The 18145-nt window shown below is 42.0% G+C and overlaps 1 protein-coding gene across 1 annotated transcript in view; it reads right to left on the bottom strand.

Moving 5' to 3' along the window:
* Palmd (palmdelphin) overlaps window positions 1-18145 on the bottom strand; it is a 49844-nt gene that overhangs the window by 19308 nt on the left and 12391 nt on the right. The window contains exons 2-3 of the mRNA XM_021196255.2: window positions 15532-15612; window positions 10766-10890 (exon numbers count right to left, since the gene is read on the bottom strand). Of these exons, the coding sequence (XP_021051914.1) occupies window positions 10766-10890; window positions 15532-15612 (206 nt within the window). The remainder of the gene's footprint in view (window positions 1-10765; window positions 10891-15531; window positions 15613-18145) is intronic.

An 18145-nucleotide genomic window follows, 5' to 3' on the forward strand; every position in this document is an offset into this window, starting at 1 on the left:
GGGCTATACAGAGCTATACAGAGAAACCCTGTCTAAAAAAAAAAAATAAAAATAAGAAGCATATTTGGTTTTTAAAGAGTCATCCATACCATGTGCAAGTTATTAAAGAAATCATTTTCAAATTAATGCCAATAAACACACACTGGAGGCTGGTGTGGCAAAAGGGGATTGGTTAGGCTTCTCAAATGATCAGTCAGAACAGCAGTGGACTGTGTAGATTTTAATTAGGGCATGTGGATAATCCAGTTGCACTTGCCAATCACTTAACAAAAGCAAAATAATTGCAACAATAATTTGATTTGATTTCTGCTTAGGTGTCCTGAGTTTCCCAAATGACTTTCAAGTACTGTTTCAGCTAGTACACTGTACATGAACTCAAGATCACCCAGCTATGATTTAGCTACTCCTCCCCCCACGGTTGTTAAAATTTAGGAGAAAGTCAGGACTGATAGCTTTTGATCTCAGCACTAGGGAAACAAAGGTGGGTGGGTCTCTGAGATTTCAAGGCCAGCATAGTTTACATAGTAAATTCCAGCAACAGCTACATATCTTAGGAGGAGGAGGAGGAAGAGGAAGAGGAGGAAGAAGAGGAGGACGGCTAGGGTAGTGCGGGGGGAGAAAAACATTTCTAGCAAACAAGCTATTTGAAACTATTCAATGCAGTGGGAAAGGATATTCAGGTATCTACATAGCTGTTAATTTTCTTCATTTAGAAATGGCCACTGACTTTGAGTCTTGTAACCCTTAACATTTGCCACTAATGGTGTCACAGAGTAACTTCTATATTTTCTATGTACCTCTGTTTTACTTTGTTTCTTAGTTTTAATTGTTCTTACTTGATTTCATGTGGAGGATCTTTAATCCAGCAACATGGCTGCTCTGGCAATGGATCACATCCAAAAACCTTCTAGGTCTGTGTGATCTAGTTGGCCTGACACACCTTTAATCTCCCTTGCTAGAATACACACACACCCTTAGTACACACCTTTAATCCTAAACAATATAGAGTTGATTTGTAGAAGGAAGTAGCATGTTTGAAAGTGATGTCTAATTGAGGGGCAGAAAAAGTAACAAATCAGAGAAAGATTTGACAGAATGAGTCAGAGACTGGATACACTCAACTCTCATGAGAACAGGCAGAAAAGAACAGTGTAGGGAGAGTCAGTTGGGAATTGGTTCAGTCAGTGCAGTTTGTGCAAAAAAAGTTGAGTTCAGTTGTGTTTGTTCACAAGTTCCATTCAGCTTGTACAATTAGTGTAGTTCAGACTAGGAGAGGCATTTGAAGCCAGAGAATAAGAAGGATCCAGAAGATTAGAACAAATTGCCAGAGTTAGTTTGAGGCCAAGCAGAGCAATTCAGTGAGAAGTCAAGAAGAGCTAGTTTGCATCAGTCAGCTTAGAGAGGAGTTTGAGCCAGAAAGCTGAGTTGCATCAGCCAGTCAGAGGTCAGAAAGAACTAGTAAGTGTGAGTTTATTCAGCAGTAAACCTCTAAGATGACAATTACATCTGGTGAATAAAAGTTACTTTTACAATTTCAAGAAGAGGGTTTATTATTTGAAAATCAACAAGTATAACTTCCGATCCAAATATAACATTTGATAACCAATTGGGGGGCCAGTTCACTGTGGGTAGTCCAAATGAACTCAGCAATACTCGTCTGATGGCAGACAAAGGATTTATGGAAAGGGGTGGGTGTGGTTCATACAAGTGGTGGGTATGGTTTGTCTTCAAATTGCTAAATATTCCTTAAAAACGGAAAGGCTGGGTCCCCATGGCAGCACAGCTCCTTCCTTTAATGCAGTGTCTCGGCTTTTGAAGATTTTATTTTCTGTCACTAAGACTTAGAGAATAGATCCTTGAAAATAATTCACCAATTCACCTCCTGCTCTTTTTCTGTGTGTTCTTACCTCATCCAAGACGAAGATCTACACATTCTTGCAAAGGCTCTTAAATTTGTGTTTTAAGGCATGGAATGCCATTTGGAATGAGAAAATAAATGTAAAAACACTTTGAAAATGTAAAGGATCTAAAGAGAGACAAATACAAATGTGTGCATTTCCTGGGGGTTTTATTGATCCAGAGTTGTTTTCAGACGAGTGGAAGGTAAATTCAGTGAAATGATTCAAGAACATGTGGTTCTACAGTCAGCCTTCTCAGGGCCTGGGCATTACCACAGTTATAACATCTGTTCTTTGCTGCCTTGAATGTAAAGCTAGGTTGGGACTGCCTTTAGAGGATGGCTCAGAATAGTGCTTAGGGTACTGGTATCATTGGGTTGAAACGGTATCATGGAAGGACCCCTAGAGGTTGTTCTAATCTGCCTGTCAACATACCCTGGTGGCAGGTATTTATTTTGGGTCAGTTATCATTCAGTCTCTGATGGCAGGAGATGTGATTGTTAGGCATGGGCAAGAGGGAAGGCATGAGGATGGGTTGAGAAAATAAAGGAGCATGAACAGAGGGAAAGACAGCAAAGTGATGGTGACATGTAATGATGTGCAACCGACAACTTAGAGTCCTGGACACTGCTACCATATGACTTGACCCAAAGATAATTGTGTGCTTATGATTTTTGGTTTTGAAAACTTAAGGTTTTTTTTCAGTTCACTACTATTGAAGGTATTCACTATTTTATTGTTAAGTCTATCCATTCACCTATCAATCTGTCTACCAGCTACCACTCTTATTAGTCTGTTAACCTATGTATTCAGAGCCATTAATAGTATATAGAGGTGTGTGTGTGTGTGTGTGTGTGTGTGTGTGTGTGTGTGTGTTTGTAGTGGGAGTATATATGTGCATTTGGTAGAATGAGCAGCCTTTTTTCCTTTCTTTAACTTTCTTTCTTTTCTTCTCTCTCTCTCTCTCTCTCTCTCTCTCTCTCTCTCTCTCTCTCTCTCTCTGAGGTTTGGGTTTTACTGAGCTTATTCTGTTAAGTTAGAACCAAGGATCCTGAATTAAAAATCACTCTATCTGGGACATTAAAAACAACAGCAGATGAGCTATTACAAACCTGGTAAAGTAATTAGTCAAACGTGGAGAGTGAAAACCACGTTTGGAATGGTCTTGACTCACGTAACTGCCTCAGAATAACTTCTTAAGCGTTCCTAGGCAACAGAACTTTAATTAAAGAGACAAGTGGTGGGGTTCTCCCCCTCCTTTTCTTTCTCTTCCCTTTTAGGTTGTCACAGAGAACAGCTTGACTATGTCCCTACTATACAGTATTAGATACACTTATTTGGGTCAAAATAGGAAGGCAGAAACATTCAGAATGGGTTATTTACATCCAAATCTCTTGCTTATTCAATGAAGCAGTAGATCCATGAAGGTACATGTACCCTGTGTTAGGCAAATAAGATCATTAAGCAACAGAGAAAGACTGAAATTTATATTTTGACACCAATAGTTTGGGTTTCCTTTTGTCACTGAATCTTGCCTCCCCTCTTCTGAGCTAACCAAGTGGTGTCCTGTTATATGATATTGAGCAGAATGCACTGTCTCATATTCTGTCTCCCTTTGTGAAGGGCTTTTTTGAGTTCTGTGGGACGTGGCTTCAGCTGTTATCACAGCCCACTTCTTGGCTTTTCTTATGATGTAGAGTTTCACAGAAGTACAAGACTTCACATGTACCTTTGGCCAAACTCACACAGAGAGCAGCTTCTAACTATTCGGGCACCAACGAAAGCTTATTAACAGAAGGCAAAAGGTCAGAGGAGTCCTTGGGAATGTGAGAAAAAAAAAGCTTTGAGAACATTTAATCATAAGTAGCTTAGCTTATCCTTCTCGAAGGGAATGTGGGGTGTTTGCCTCATTCTCCTCACCTTTTACATTTTATACTTATGACATTTCTGTCAGGCACTCTTCATGTGCCAATTAAAGTCAGAGGTCTTTGGACAAGATTCAAGAAGTAAAGAGTGTCTGGAGAGGCGCTCAATGGAAGGCAGTTTCTGTCATGGATAACTATAGGGCATGTGCAGGAAAGGAACCAAAAAGGTAATGAAAATTTGCTGGGAAAATAGCTCCTTTGCCGACGTGTGTGTGTGTGTGTGTGTGTGTGTGTGTAGCCCTGGATTTCCTGTTAAGTGTGGGGTGTAGGACAACAGTTAAAGTGTCAGAGTAGGGTGTCTATACCAGGCTGTAATGTCTGTGTGCATGGCTGTCTGAACCAAGAGGTCAGAGAATCCATGCCAACAATCATGACGTAATACATTCACAGGTCACTCAATGAGCAGGGATCCTTTAAGAGGCAAACTGAAACTCTGAGCAAAGTATGTTAGAGGACGTGGTAAGTAGCCTTCTCCTGGGAACATTGCCTCTTCAGGTATTAATCAGGGAACCAGGAAAATACTTTCTCAGTAATCCGCTCTTAGGCTAGGATAGTGACTCAGGGACAGAAACCATGGAAACCCACTTAGTTTGTGCAATGTTGTTTTTTCCCCCGCCCCCTTTGGAAGAAAGAACAAAAGGATTAGTAAAAGGCATGGCTCCACTTCAAGGTTGTGTGAGTTAGGGAACCCTTGAGCCTTTCAGATATGTCAAATGCTCAGGTGAGTGTCTGCATAATGGGATGCCTTTAAAGGTGAGACCACTGCTTGAAACGGAAATAAAAAAATGCAAAGTCGGAGTTTTCAGGACTTAACTTTTGTAAAATATTTCTGCAGGCACAGTTCTGTTTGGTGATTAGAAATTTGAATTCAGATTAAAACCTAAGCTGTTAACGTTGTAGGCAAGTGGTAGGGATGAGTTGGCCCTTATCAGTGCTAATTTTTCTGCTTGTTAATTACCTCACAGGTGGTTGTGAGATTTCATGACATATATCTGTTTAGTATGTGCTTGGTGCATAGTAAGTGTCCTAGAAAAACTAAGCACTTTAACCTTTAAGGTATAGGGAATTTTCATCAGTTACTTTCAAATGGGAAGAATCCTAGTTTGGTGGTATTTCCTTATATAAAGAAAAATTTCTTTTTGTACTCAAAGAAGTGAGAGAATGTAGACAAATAATAAGCCCAACTGGATAAAGTGCTAGGCAATATTCTAATTTTCCTGAATTTTTTTAAATTAAAAGAATATTTTTCGAGGTAGGGTCTTATGCTGGTCTCCAAAACTGAGATTCACTTTAAACTGTATGCCTCCACCAAGTGCTGGGAGTATAGGTGTGCAACACTGCGCTCAGCCTTACGTAGACCTTTTAAAAAATTGCTATATATTGTCTCTCTCTGTCTGTCTCTGTATGTGTGTGTTGCACACTCAGGTGTGCATGTGCATGAATATTTATGAGTGCCAGAGGTTGATATTAGGATGTCTTACCTAGATGTTCCTTTATTTTATTTTATTTTTTTGAAACATGGTCTCTGAAATGGCAGTTGCTAATTTGCTAGACTTGGTGGCCAACAAAGGGCCCCTTCTTCATTCTCCATCCGTCAGAGTCAGCCTCTATTGCTAGGGTTACAGGTATGGGCCACCATGCTTGGCTTATTACATGGATTCTGGGAATCTTCAATTGGGTCATCATAATGCTGTGACGGATGGCTGGTCTTTTGTTGGTTGGTTTGTTTGTTTTGTGTTTTTTGAGACAGGGTTTCTCTGTGTAGCCCTGGCTGTCCTGGAACTCACTTTGTAGTCCAGGCTGTCCTGGATGGCTAGTCTTGGTTATCAACTTGACACACTTGGGAAGGGGGATGTTCAGTTGAGAAATTTCCTCTGTCAGATTGATTTGTGGGGAATTTTATTTACTGGTAATTGATGGAAAGTGTCCTTGGGCTGTGTAAGAAAGGTAACTGAGTAAACTAGGGCCAACAGGCTAGTAAGCCACATTCCTCCATAGATTCTGTGTCGGTTCCTGCCTCTAGTTTTCTTCCCTGCTTCTTCTCAATAATAGACTGTAACTTCTAAGCCAAATAAATCCCTTTCTACCTCAAGTTACTTTGGGTCATAGAATTAAACTAGAAAACTTGCACAGAAATGGCATTAGCCCCCTTCCTAGTCCTTTGATCTATACTGTCAATGAAGGATGTTATATATATCTCACCTGCTCTGTGTAAGGGAAACCACTGTATTCCCAAGAGTCCTGTGGTGGCTCCAATTGCCCCAACTTACAAGCAAGGAAACTGAAGCTGAGAGAGTTGGAAGAAGACCAGCTAGCTAAGCTCACATTCTGTGGATGGTAGAAGAGATTTAGAAGCCGAAGGCAAGCTGTCACCATGAACATAGAAGGAATGAACACCCTACAGGCAGGGTCTGGCCCTGCTGTGAACCCTGAGGCAATGGCATCATTTCTATTTTGATGTCCCCATTTCATTCTTATCCTTTTGCTGAGGGGCCTGGCAGAGCAGCAGATGTCACTCCCCAGCCGGCACCTACGTGAGAAATCCCAGGCAGCACTTGGATTCTTTCTCTGCTCAGGGAAAGAGGCATGGCTGCTTCGTTTGATTGCTTCAGTTGGTTGTGGAGGGATAGATAGCACAGGCCTCCTGATTTCATTGGTCAAAAGGGCTTCTTAAGGACTGTGGCAGTTACTTGGGTGGAAGACCGATTCCATTACGCTATTTCTGTGCAAGTTTTCTAATTGAAAACCATGTACCTGATGGTTCAGCAGCTTTAGAGAGAGCTGAGAAAAATCTCTTCAGGTACCAGGTAAAGCTGTCTGGTAACCGGATTTTTATAAGAGGGCATTTGTGGGCCCACTGCAGCACAGACAAGGCACAGATATTATTCGCATTCATATTTTGTTTCAGAACAGGGTGTTCTTGACCATTACAAAACCCAGATAAACATGCCTCTAAGTGCCAACAAAGATGAGGACTCTTTGCTAATTCCTTGCTAATGCATCTCCTCAGGGTAGTCCCTTGAAAAGGTTGTTTGTTGACTATTCTTGATCCTAGCCCACATCAGCCACACCATTGCTTCCAAACACTTGTACCGAAAGTTCTCCTTTTTTTTTCTTTTTCTTTTTCTTTCTCCTTTTCTTTTCTAGCTGCAGAACTTTGGCTTTAGAGCTGTTCCTCATGGACCCCGTGGCTCATGAGCCCATTTCCTCACCTGACATGGAGTCCTTAAATGTTTTCTTTTTAGGATTCCTGCAATTGTTAAAATAACCCACGTTTAGGCAAATACTTCATAAACTGTACAAAGCCCTTTTCAAACAACTACTACTACTGCTGCTGCTGCTGCTATTATTATTATTATTATTATTATTATTATTATTATTATTATTATTATTTATATCTGTGGACTAAACTCATCTGGGGCTCATTAAGGAGTCCTGATGGCTTAACAGCATTGTGCAAGTTCAAAATTAAGTTCTAGTGAGGTGCTGGACAGTGGGCACATGAGAGGCAACTTGATAGAGAGAATAGAAGAGAGTTGGGCAGGTTTGGGAGGAAGAACAAAGGGACAGAGCATGGCTAAAGACTTCCTAGGAGAGATAATACCTTTCTGTAAGCGCTGAGTCCCCAAAGGTTGCTGTGTGACATTTTGCAGGCACTGAGTGTACTAGATGAGGGAATACCTGCCTGCTTTTTCTCAGATCTCTGCAAAAAATGATGGAGGTGTTTCTTTGAAGGTTATTAAGACCAAATGGGGACAGTATATCCTCTATACCTCATTAAACGTCTCCTCCCTCTTTAAAATTCTTGCTCAGACAGGGGCCCTGTCTAGACAGCCACTATCAGTCCAGCTAGAAGCTATGTGCTTCTTGGAGCATTCAGGCGAGGCCGAACGGCTATCAGAGGATCCTAGTAAATACTTGGATTAGGTGGAATTGCTGTCTCGACCTGTCTGTCCATGGAGGCTGACTGTACCTAGCCACTTCACCTATCATCAGGGACAAGGGGACTTATAGGTGTTCAGTATGTCGGAAGGCTGGAAAGGGAGGTTCTGAAGTGAAGTAAGGAGGTGTCAGCACCTCTGGGAAGGTTTACAGGGATTAGCCTGGGGGTCATTAGAGATAAGGGTTTTTCCTGCGTTGGGGAATGGAGAACGAAATCATGAGCTTGAGTGGCATGGACTCTGGGTACAAACTTGAGCAGGGGTGTTTGACTGTGGACACAGTCGGTCCTTGCCATTTCTTGGTTTTTAAGGAAATGTTTATTATCTACTGTTGTGGAGCACACTGAAAAAAACAACTAGTATAGAGGGTAATGAAGCTAAAAAAAAAATCTCAATTACATTATCTTCTAGGAGTTGTTCATTTAAAACCATCTAAATGAGGTAGCAGAGCCAACAGGCTAACCTATGAAATATGAGATGCGTGTAAATGAGCATGTGCAGTGAAAGCCGTCAGAAAAAAAGGCTCCCCTCGCCAATAGTTCATTTTAGGACTAGTAAGATCTGGTGAATGTGGAGAGAGGGTGGTCATAGCAGGCCCGCTGAAGACTCAGACACCACACTCCTTGACCAGGAATCCCACAGGTTTCTCCTTAGTGAAGTCCTGGAAGTTTCCCTACATTTCAAAGAGGTGTGGACTTTAAATTACTGTCATGATTAAGTCACAAGAAATTCCATCTTTTAGGAATCAAGGAGAGAGCTTGGTGGATAAAATGCTTGTTGTACAAGCGTGAAGACCTGAGTTCAGGTCCCCGGCCTCCATTTAAAAGCTGAGCAGGATGGTCCACACTTGTGATTCACGCAGCTTGCTGGTCAGCAGTGTGGCTGATGCTGAGAGATCCAAGTTCTGTGAGACATCCTGTCTTGGAAAAAATTGGGGATAGACCAACTGTCTTCTGATTGGATTCATGGCCTGTGCCACAGGGGAATCTTATTCCTGACACTGAAAATCTGGCCAAGAACCCATGGTTGGGGAGTTCACAGGCCTCAGGGTCGAATCAACTACTATCATTCTGCTAGAATTGCTACCGTATCAAATTTCCTTCAGAATATGTGTCTCTCTACCTATAGCCCAGCGCAGACCTCAGACTATATCAGAAAAAAACTTCTGTGTAGAATGGATAGTGATTAATGCAGACACCAAGAACTGGTCAAAATGCAGACCATAAGTGTCTGTGGAATGCTAAGTCACAAATAGCACATCTGTAGCACATCTCCTTCCTAAGGCCCAGGGACCATCGAGGAAGAGGTTGTGCTGGGTCGTCTTACGTCAATTTGACACAAGTTAAAGTCATCTGAGAGGAGGGAACCTCAATTAAAAAAATATAGGCTGTAGACAAGCCTATAGGGCATTTTCTTAATTAATGGTTGATGAGGGAGGGTTTATCCCATTGTGGGTGGTGCCATCTCGAGCTAGTTGTCCTAGGTTGTATAAGAAAGCAGGATGAGCAAGCCATGGGGGAAGCAGCACCCTTCCATGGTTTCTCCATCAGCTTCTGCCTCCAGGTTTCTGCCCTGTTTGAGTTCCTGTCCTTATTTCCTGTGATGATGAGTAATGATTTAGCAGTATAACCCTTTCCTCCCCAAGTTGCTTTGGTGGTGGTATTTTATCACAGCAAAAGAAACACTGACCAAGGCAGAGGGCATGGAAGGATTTCAGAGCCAGACGTGTGGGAAGATTGATGTTAAACAGTGTCTTCTGGACATGACAGGGTCATAAGCACACAGCAGCTGTGATTGCCTGTGGGGAACTGAGGAAGCCCAGAGAGAATATATAAAGGGAAGATGGAGACCTGACTGCATGGGTCCTATTGACCTAGATACAGCCATGTTAAGGACCGATGCCTCAGACCTATGGACAACTGGTAAAGCCTAGATCATACAGGTCAGGCTTGGAACAGAAGAGCTTTCCTCTCTGTTGGTGTTCCCAAATGATTAATCAGTGTGTGCAAAAACCCAGCACCCACTGTTTCCTCTTCCTGAGACTGCTTGCCTACAGATGCCTTCTACCCAGACTAGCTAACTCCTCCCTCTCTGCATCCGTTATGGACATGCTGATGTTCCAGGCTGATGTGCAGTTGGTGCAGCTCCTTCAGAACACACAGGACCCCCCCCCCCGACTGCAGCCACTCTGTATGTGTGTCTGTCCTTTCTTTATTCCCTTACCACCCCCAGTCAGGTTCCAAGGACCAAGACATGCTGGACACAGCAACTGATTCACAAGACCTACCCAAAACCAAGACAGTTAACATTCTAGTACAGACTAGAAAAAGAGTCCCTGAGCCCACTCTCCTGACTGGGAGCTGTGGGTGACTGATGGCTTCTGTGAGAGGGAAAGTCAGGTTTCTATAAAGGTGGAGCTTCTGGCAGGATGACCATGCTTCAGCAGAGGTCCCCACACCCAGAATCCAACACATTAGAGCCTGTGACTTAAGCAACAACACCAACAACACCAACAACACCAACAACACACGAAGTTCTCGGGGTAGGGAGGAAAGGATTTATCTAGAAGGACTTAGGGGTGATTGTGAAAAGATTGTATGGAGTTCTCAAAAAATTAATAACAATATTAAAAATGTAAAAATATGGGAGAAGCAACTGAGGAAGACATGCCAACATTCATATCTGGGTTCTGCATGTGTGAGCATACCTGAGTGAGCATGTATTCACACACACACACATGCACACACATATGCACACACACACACACACACACACACACACACACACACACACACACACGGAAAACATGCCATTTGTCCTCTGAGCATAAATTGAAAACAGTTTTTGGCCCCTGTCCCGTACATCTCTCCCCCTGACATCCATTTTTGTGGCTTTGCTAACAATCCCATCTTATATTTGAACGTTCCCATTCCTTCCATGAGCACCAGCTCCCTTTTAGGGAAGGAGACCGATTTGAGAGGTGCCCCAGGGAGGGCCATACCTGAGGATGCTTTGCTCTAGAACCTGGGTCTGGTGCTGGTCTTGTTGATTTTGTTTCTTCATCTCTTCGTGTTCTTTTCCACTGCCGATTCCATCCAGGAGCCATTTCTCCCTCAGGGCTTTTTTCTGATGTCAGGGAATATAAACATATGTTCTGATATTCGCCAACAATTCCCCAGATCTCCTATCGCTTTCAAGTCTTATGCCAGGCGACAGTGGGCATATCAACAGAGATTAGGTTTTCCCACTGACTTGGCTCAATAAATCTGGCATTTCCCCTTCTTTGTAAACTTCATGGCCCCTTTCTTCTTTAAAAAGAAAACACATCACTATTTTAATAATTACAAATAACTATTATGATCATGTAATAATCTGTCAAAACAAGGTGGTCTGAAGATTGTAGATAGATGCAGCACAGACCACAGGTCAGAGACCACCAGATGAAGCAAGAGTCACATCACTGTGTTTTATTAACCCTTTCAGACTTTTCAGTCATCTAAGTAACATACACCACAGAGCAGTTTTTGTTATCCTGTCCTGAGGCCAGAGAGTCTTTCCCAGTTAATCCTGACCTTTATAAAACTGTCCCCTCACCAGACCCCGTGGATAACAGTAACGTAGGCTTGTATTCACCTGGGGTTTAAGACAACAAGAAAAGTGTCACAGATTAGCATTACCTGGATTTTAATTTATTTTTATTGATAGGATTTGAGGATAGCTAATGTGTAATACAGAAGATATTCACTTTCTTATATCTGTCAAGATGTTTAAAAAAAATCTCATGTCACCTTCAAATTTTGTGAATTGTAATAGTGGGCAAAGTAAAGTAAAAAAAAAAAAAAATCCCATTATCCTGACCCCATAAATTTGGTGTTTTCTTTCTATGAAACTTTTAGATTCTTTTTTGAAGCTAGTTTCTAGACATCTAAATTTCATATATGTGTGTGTGCAAGATCTATAGTGTGTACAAGTTTCTGTGTGTTTACCTGTGCATGTGACTACGTATGTGCTGGTAGATGTTCCCACGTGGAGGTCAGAAGACGACTTGCATTTTCTCCCTCAACTCTATGGGTCCCAGGATGGAATGTGGTCACCAGGCTTGGCAGTAGGCAGCTTTACCCAGTAAGCCATCTTGCTGGCTCTCTAGTTTTGAGACAGGATTTGGCTCACCGATTTGGCCAGACTGGTTGACAGCAAGCCCCTGTCTTCACTTTTACAGGGCTAGGATTACAGTGCCCACTGGTGTGCTTGGATTTTTATATGTGTGCTGGGGAATCTCAATTTAGGTCCCTGTGCTTCTACGGCAAGCACTTAACCATTCTCTGCCCTTTAAATCTTATTTACATGCAAATCCATTCTTATGCATCAGTAAGTTCTAGCCTTTATGAATGACCCTTCCACTCACTTGCCTGTTGATCTAAGAAACACTCCCATGGCACAGTATGATGACACTAAGCTGGATGAGACAGACAGTAATCTTGTGACACCCCTAGGTTAACTACTCCATGACCACGAAGTTCAGAATCAAGAGCTGTATGGGTTGGCTGCTGATGTTGTGCACTGGTAGGCTGATTGACTAGACTAGTGTGATGTGTTTATAAAAAGATGAAGAGAGAGGGGATATGTTTGGTGGATGTGTAGTGAGGTGCGGAGGAAGGGGGTGCCTCGTCGGGCCCATGCTGAGGCATCCCTTCCCCCTGAGGGACCAGCCACATGATAATATGGTATGGTATAGAGTTTATTTTGGGCATGGGGAGGGGAGTCAAGGGGGTAGTAGAAGCAGAAAGAGAGGGGGAGAGAGAGAGAGAGAGAGAGAGAGAGAGAGAGAGAGAGAGAGAGAGAGAAGAACTAGAGAGAGAGAGAGAGAGAGAAGAACTAGAGGCAGGCAATGAACATGTGGAGAGAAAGGGGGAGGGGAATGGGGAGAGAGGAGGTGAGCAGCCCCTTTTATAGTGAGTCAGGCTGTTGCCAGGTAACTGTGAGGCAGAGCTTAGACAAAATGCTAACACTGGGTCTCATCATCTTCACCACTAAGGCAGATAACGGGACCAAAATCTCTAAATGAAACCACAAGAGATACAGTGACATGCAAGCCATACTTGTCAGGTTTTACGGTAAAGTCTCCTGAAGTGTTACTACATTGCACTCAGCAATTACAGTGGACTTGGAATAAGTTTTTTTTTTTTTCTTACTTAGTTGAATGGACTTATAGAAAAGGAAAAAATTATATATAGGCTGTAATTTGTTTTTACTGATGGATGCTATTATAGGCAAGGAGGTTTGCAGCACACATATCTCAGAATTATTTGATTGGGATATTAATAAACGTACATGGAAATTTGCATGTGCAAAATGCAAATGGTCCAGGCTTCAGCACTGAATAATCATAATGAGTGCTCCAACCAGTCTGCTTCTCTCTCTCTGTCTCTCTCTCTCTCTCTCTCTCTTTCTCTCTGTGTGTGTGTATGTGTGCGCGCGTGCACGCACTCGCGCGCGCTCATGTTGTATAGGAGGAGAAGCTTGCAAATGTCTGTGCCTATGCTGTTTAACATGTTGTGTAATGAACTAGCTTGCAGTCAGGGAGGCGGGACAACTGGATGGACGAGAACATAGGTAAGCCGGTAACTATGACACCAGTAGAACTTTCATAACTTGGTGAAATAGCATACAATTGATTTTTAACATACTTTTGCACATTCTTGAGCCTGGTTTTGGAATTGGGCCTGGTTTCTGTTAGACTAGCCAACGATTTCTGCAAACCTGGAAGAATGTTGTAATAGTTACTCTCTGCCCTTATTCCCTCTGCAGTCAATGCCCCCTGTATAATGTTGACCACAGGACAAACGTCATTATGAGTCATATGCCAGTTATTTTAAAGGTACAGAGCAAGCTTTGTTATATTTTTATGGTCTTGTGTAGTACCTTGAAAGTAACAGGTGCTTCATCAATGTCTGCTCGCTGGAAGGCCCTATAAACAAGGTACCTCTGTAAATTCCGCTTATCACCCAAGGCTCTACTTCAACACCACCTCTTTATAAAAAACCTTATTTGACGACCTCAGTTTCCACAAATAATGTTTATAGTCTAAATAAAAACAGAACCGTTTAACTTGTCTTCTTAAATTTAATCTTAATTTCTTAAATTAGGATGCACTATTTCCTTCTCTACCTCAGTCTCTTCCCTTTTGGGTCCTTGAAGGAAAGTGGAGAACATCTCAGGTCAGAAAAAAAATGAAAGCCTCTTGCTTCAGGTATTGGCAGGCCTCGGGACAGTGTCCTGCTGGCAAGGGCAGTGTTCAGCAGCTCATTTATCTGGTGCAGAGTATAATCTGCACCACAGTGAACAGCAGTCCAGTGCTTGGTGAAAGCGCTGATTAGATTGGAAGACACCCCTTGGTTCCAGGAAACACATTAATAGGAAAGAGTATATATTCTTGTTGGGACTGTTTTTGACATGTACTGTCATAAAGGCCACCTCAGCAATGGATCTTTGATGGAGTCAGCCTTTTCCTGTGTGAAACTTACTTCCACAAACAAGCTGTTACTGTGAACCTGGCAGTTACGTGGCCTTCTATACTGCAAGGGTAGTAGTCCTTGAGTTCCAGAGATGCAATGGCTTACTTTGAAGTAGGAAACTCTTTAACGCAAGACCCAAACTGTGTATGTGTGTGTTTGGGAGGGAAGAGGTGGGGAATGGGAAAGGGGGAGAAAAATAATTCTGGATCAGTCTCAAACATTGTTTGAGAATTGACTGACTTCATTGGAATTGCTGAGTTTTGTTTTGATCTCATTGATTTTCCTGGGTGTAGACGTTGTATATCTCGAGTGTGTCTACTACTCGACATAAATTCAGTGTGACATTTTGTATGGCTAGCAGGCTAACTGTGATTTTCCAGCTATCAAACAGCGGAAATGTCACCTTCGACAGGAGCACAGGAGTCAACAGAATCCAGAGGACCAAGGCTAACCAGAATCTTGAATGATATGCCTTTTCTTTTTTCCAGTAGAAAAATGGATCTAGCTGAATCTGGCAAGTTTAAGTTTGTGCATCTTATGACTGTGTGGTATTGTTCATTGAGGAAATTTGTTCAATCTATTGATAGCAGCCCTGCCAGATAAGAACAGTTTCCTGCCTGGGCCTATTCACAAGGAGCTCCTGTTTGTCCTTTCTTTGGATCTTCTGGCTAAAACTACGTAATAAAATGTTGAAACCCAATGTGCTTTAATTACAAGATGACCACACCCTGTGGAAGATGTAAAGTCTGAGTTTTCAAATGGAGATTTATTTATGGTTATGATCTCATGTTCTGTCATAACAAAAATAAAACAGAAACTCAACCATATGCAAACAACACTGGACTCATTGCAGGGAGCTTGGGAACACAAGCATCCTTGACCAGGCGAGACACTGTCGCCTCTGCAGCCCCTGGGGAAGGGTTGGCCTTTCATCCATTTCAAAAGGAACTTCCTAGCTGGCTCCACTCCCCAGGGATGTTAAACAAGGCTGCAACAGGGCCCAATTCTCAAGGTTTGGAAAGCCTTCACTAACTTACAGAAGCAATAAGACCATGTTCGCAGCCTTCCCCAGGTTTACTGGCATTTGCCAATCAATAGCCTCCTGGCCTCTTCTCTGGTGAGAAGGTGACTGACCTGACTGGGAAAATCTTCCTCCCCTAAAGCCTCTTTACTGAGGGGTGGGTTTGTGAGTGGTGCCAGGGTCTTTGAACACAAAACCATTGAAAGAAAATGGAAGTCAAGTGTTAGTTACCTTCAGATGTTGGTGTTTCAATTTTTCTTCCTCTATTTTCAGACGCTTCTGTGAGATTTCTTCCTGTATCTTTCTTTTGTCCTGAAATGAAAGAAACATTGGAGCGTAATTAATTTTAAAATGTGATCTGGAGGTCACCATTGTCTGAAGGACTAGGCAGGTTGAAGGTTGCTGGGTGAAAGGCCTACACATGTAGAAGACAGGACAGCAAGGGAAAATTTTATTTATGTCTTTAATCTGCTTTCAAAATTCAAAATTCTCAGTGCATAAAATTTTGTTGCCAACAAAGACATCTGAAAAAAAAAAAAATTCTGAGGCCAAGTCAGGAGCTAATGCAGAAGGAAGATTATGAGACTGTTTGGCAGTGTTATTGAAACAAGTACACAGTTTCCTGATGCGAGCCCTTTGAAGTTTAAAACCTCTTCATTTTTGATGTGGAAGTTCAGGTACATTTGTTGAAGAAAAACAGCACGTTCCCCGGCTGAGCCGGGTTTCCCTTTGTGTGCAGGAAGAATATAAGACTTCACTAACATTGCTTTTTAAAATCTTTATAAACAGTACTTTTGGGGAAAAAAGAACTAGGTAACAAACAAGCCTGGGTCTTTAGAATCACTTTTTTAAATTTTAGGGTTTTTTTTTTTTTTGGGGGGGGGGGGAGAGGTGCATGCAGCCCAGTCATTGGTCACAACATTCTGTAAAAACTCTGTGAGCCAATTCTCTATTGTCATGGAGTAGTATTTTGTTTAGTGCCAGACATTTTAGTTCCTCATAGGTACTATATCACTTAATAATTTAGAATAACAAAGATATATCATAATAATTTTCTTTTTACCAAAGGAGAAATGGATGTTTGAGGGAGATTAATTATTCAAATTCTCATAACTATCAAGTGCTGGAGTCAGGATTCAAACCCAGACAACCTGCGATCACTCTTTTTTTTTTTTTTTTTTTTTTGGTTTTTCGAGACAGGGTTTCTCTGTGTAGCCCTGGCTGTCCTGGACCACTGTAGTATTTCTCAAGTAGGAAATTCCTTGAGCAAGCCCCATTGTCTATGTCTTCTGAAGCTCTGTCGTCTGGAGGTAGCCTCAGGACGGGGCCTCAGGAGTGGGACCCATTATTAGTTTAGTTTCCTAAGGGTGACACTCCCCCCTCTTCTCCAGGAGTAGCTCACAGAGAGGCGCACAGGATATGGGATTCAGGGACACAGAAGCCAGCAGCCAGGGATGCCTCCCTACTCTCCGTGGCTGCCAGGTTCTGTTGAGTTTCTCGGGGGTTAGTAATCAAGGAGTGGAAACTGTGGGTACAGGCAGGACTTCTAAATGTTTTGACAACGTGGGGATTATGCAAGTGTTGCCTGGGAATTCTAATGTTTTGTCCCTTGGCAGTCAGGTGATGACTCTCTCCCATCAGTCAAGCAGGTGGGAAGGTATGAGCCTATTTCAAGATAATAGGAGTTTTTTTTTTTTTAAATTTTTTTCTTATAAGGTATTAATGAGCAGTAGATTATTATTCCTTTGCTAAGTTTGATAGTAATATATAAGCATTACTGAAAAATACTCTGGGAACAATTTAGTTTTAATATTGCCAAATACACTTCGAGTCAACCTTAAGGTTTTTTTTTTTTTTATTAGATATTTTATGTATTTACATTTCAAATGTTATTCCCTTTCCTGGTTTCCCCTCCTGAAACCCCCTACCCCATCCTCCCACCCCCTGCTTCTATGAGGGTGTTCCCTCCACCCACCTGCCCACTCAGGTTTCCCCGCCCTGGCATTCCCCTACTCTGACCCATCAAGCCTTCCCAGGACCAAGGATCTCTTCTCCTATTGATGTCCCACAAGGCCATCCTCTGCTCCATATGCGGCTGGAGCCATGGGTCCTTCCATGTGTACTCTTTGGTTGGTCAACCTTAAATTTTATGCAGAGTGCTACAGCTACTGTACCAGAAGTTATCAGGCAGCTAGACCCTCTGCAACTAAGCATGGAGGAAAGATCTAAGTGTGCAGTGCTCCCTGCTCCCCTAAACTTCCCTAGCATAAGACTCAGCATGCCAGGCATTTTTTATTGTGACTATTCCTTGTGACTTTTATTGTGTATGACATCATCATTGTACAACTAGACTGTCTGATCAATTAGACTTTCGTCCCATGAGCAACTGCCTGGATTTTTGGCTGCTTTCCTTAGCTCATTTCAGCAGTTGAGAGCCACAAATTTCAATTCTGTGAAAGACTACCTCTTACTTTGAAAATTAATCTATTCACTTTGTGCAACTAAAAGTCATAATGTCCACGTAGTATACAAAGATATTCACCCAATCTTGTATTTCATAAAAGTAAGCATAATACTTGAGAATATATTGTAATGACGTTGTTGATTAATTATTGATCAGTAATATTCTATATGATTGATTCTTCCAGGCAGGATTTATATAAAGTTATTTTATTATTAATTTATCCAATACTTAGATACTTATGTACAAATGTAATATTCATATCAGTAGGCATTTTGCAGTGTTTCAAAACTATTGAGGAGCTGGCAAGATGACTCAGTTCATAAAAGTGTTTGGTGTGCAAACCTGATGACCTAAGCTTGATCTCCAGACATCACATTTAAA

Source organism: Mus pahari, chromosome 4, assembly GCF_900095145.1.
Source record: "Mus pahari chromosome 4, PAHARI_EIJ_v1.1, whole genome shotgun sequence".
NCBI lineage: Eukaryota > Metazoa > Chordata > Mammalia > Rodentia > Muridae > Mus > Mus pahari.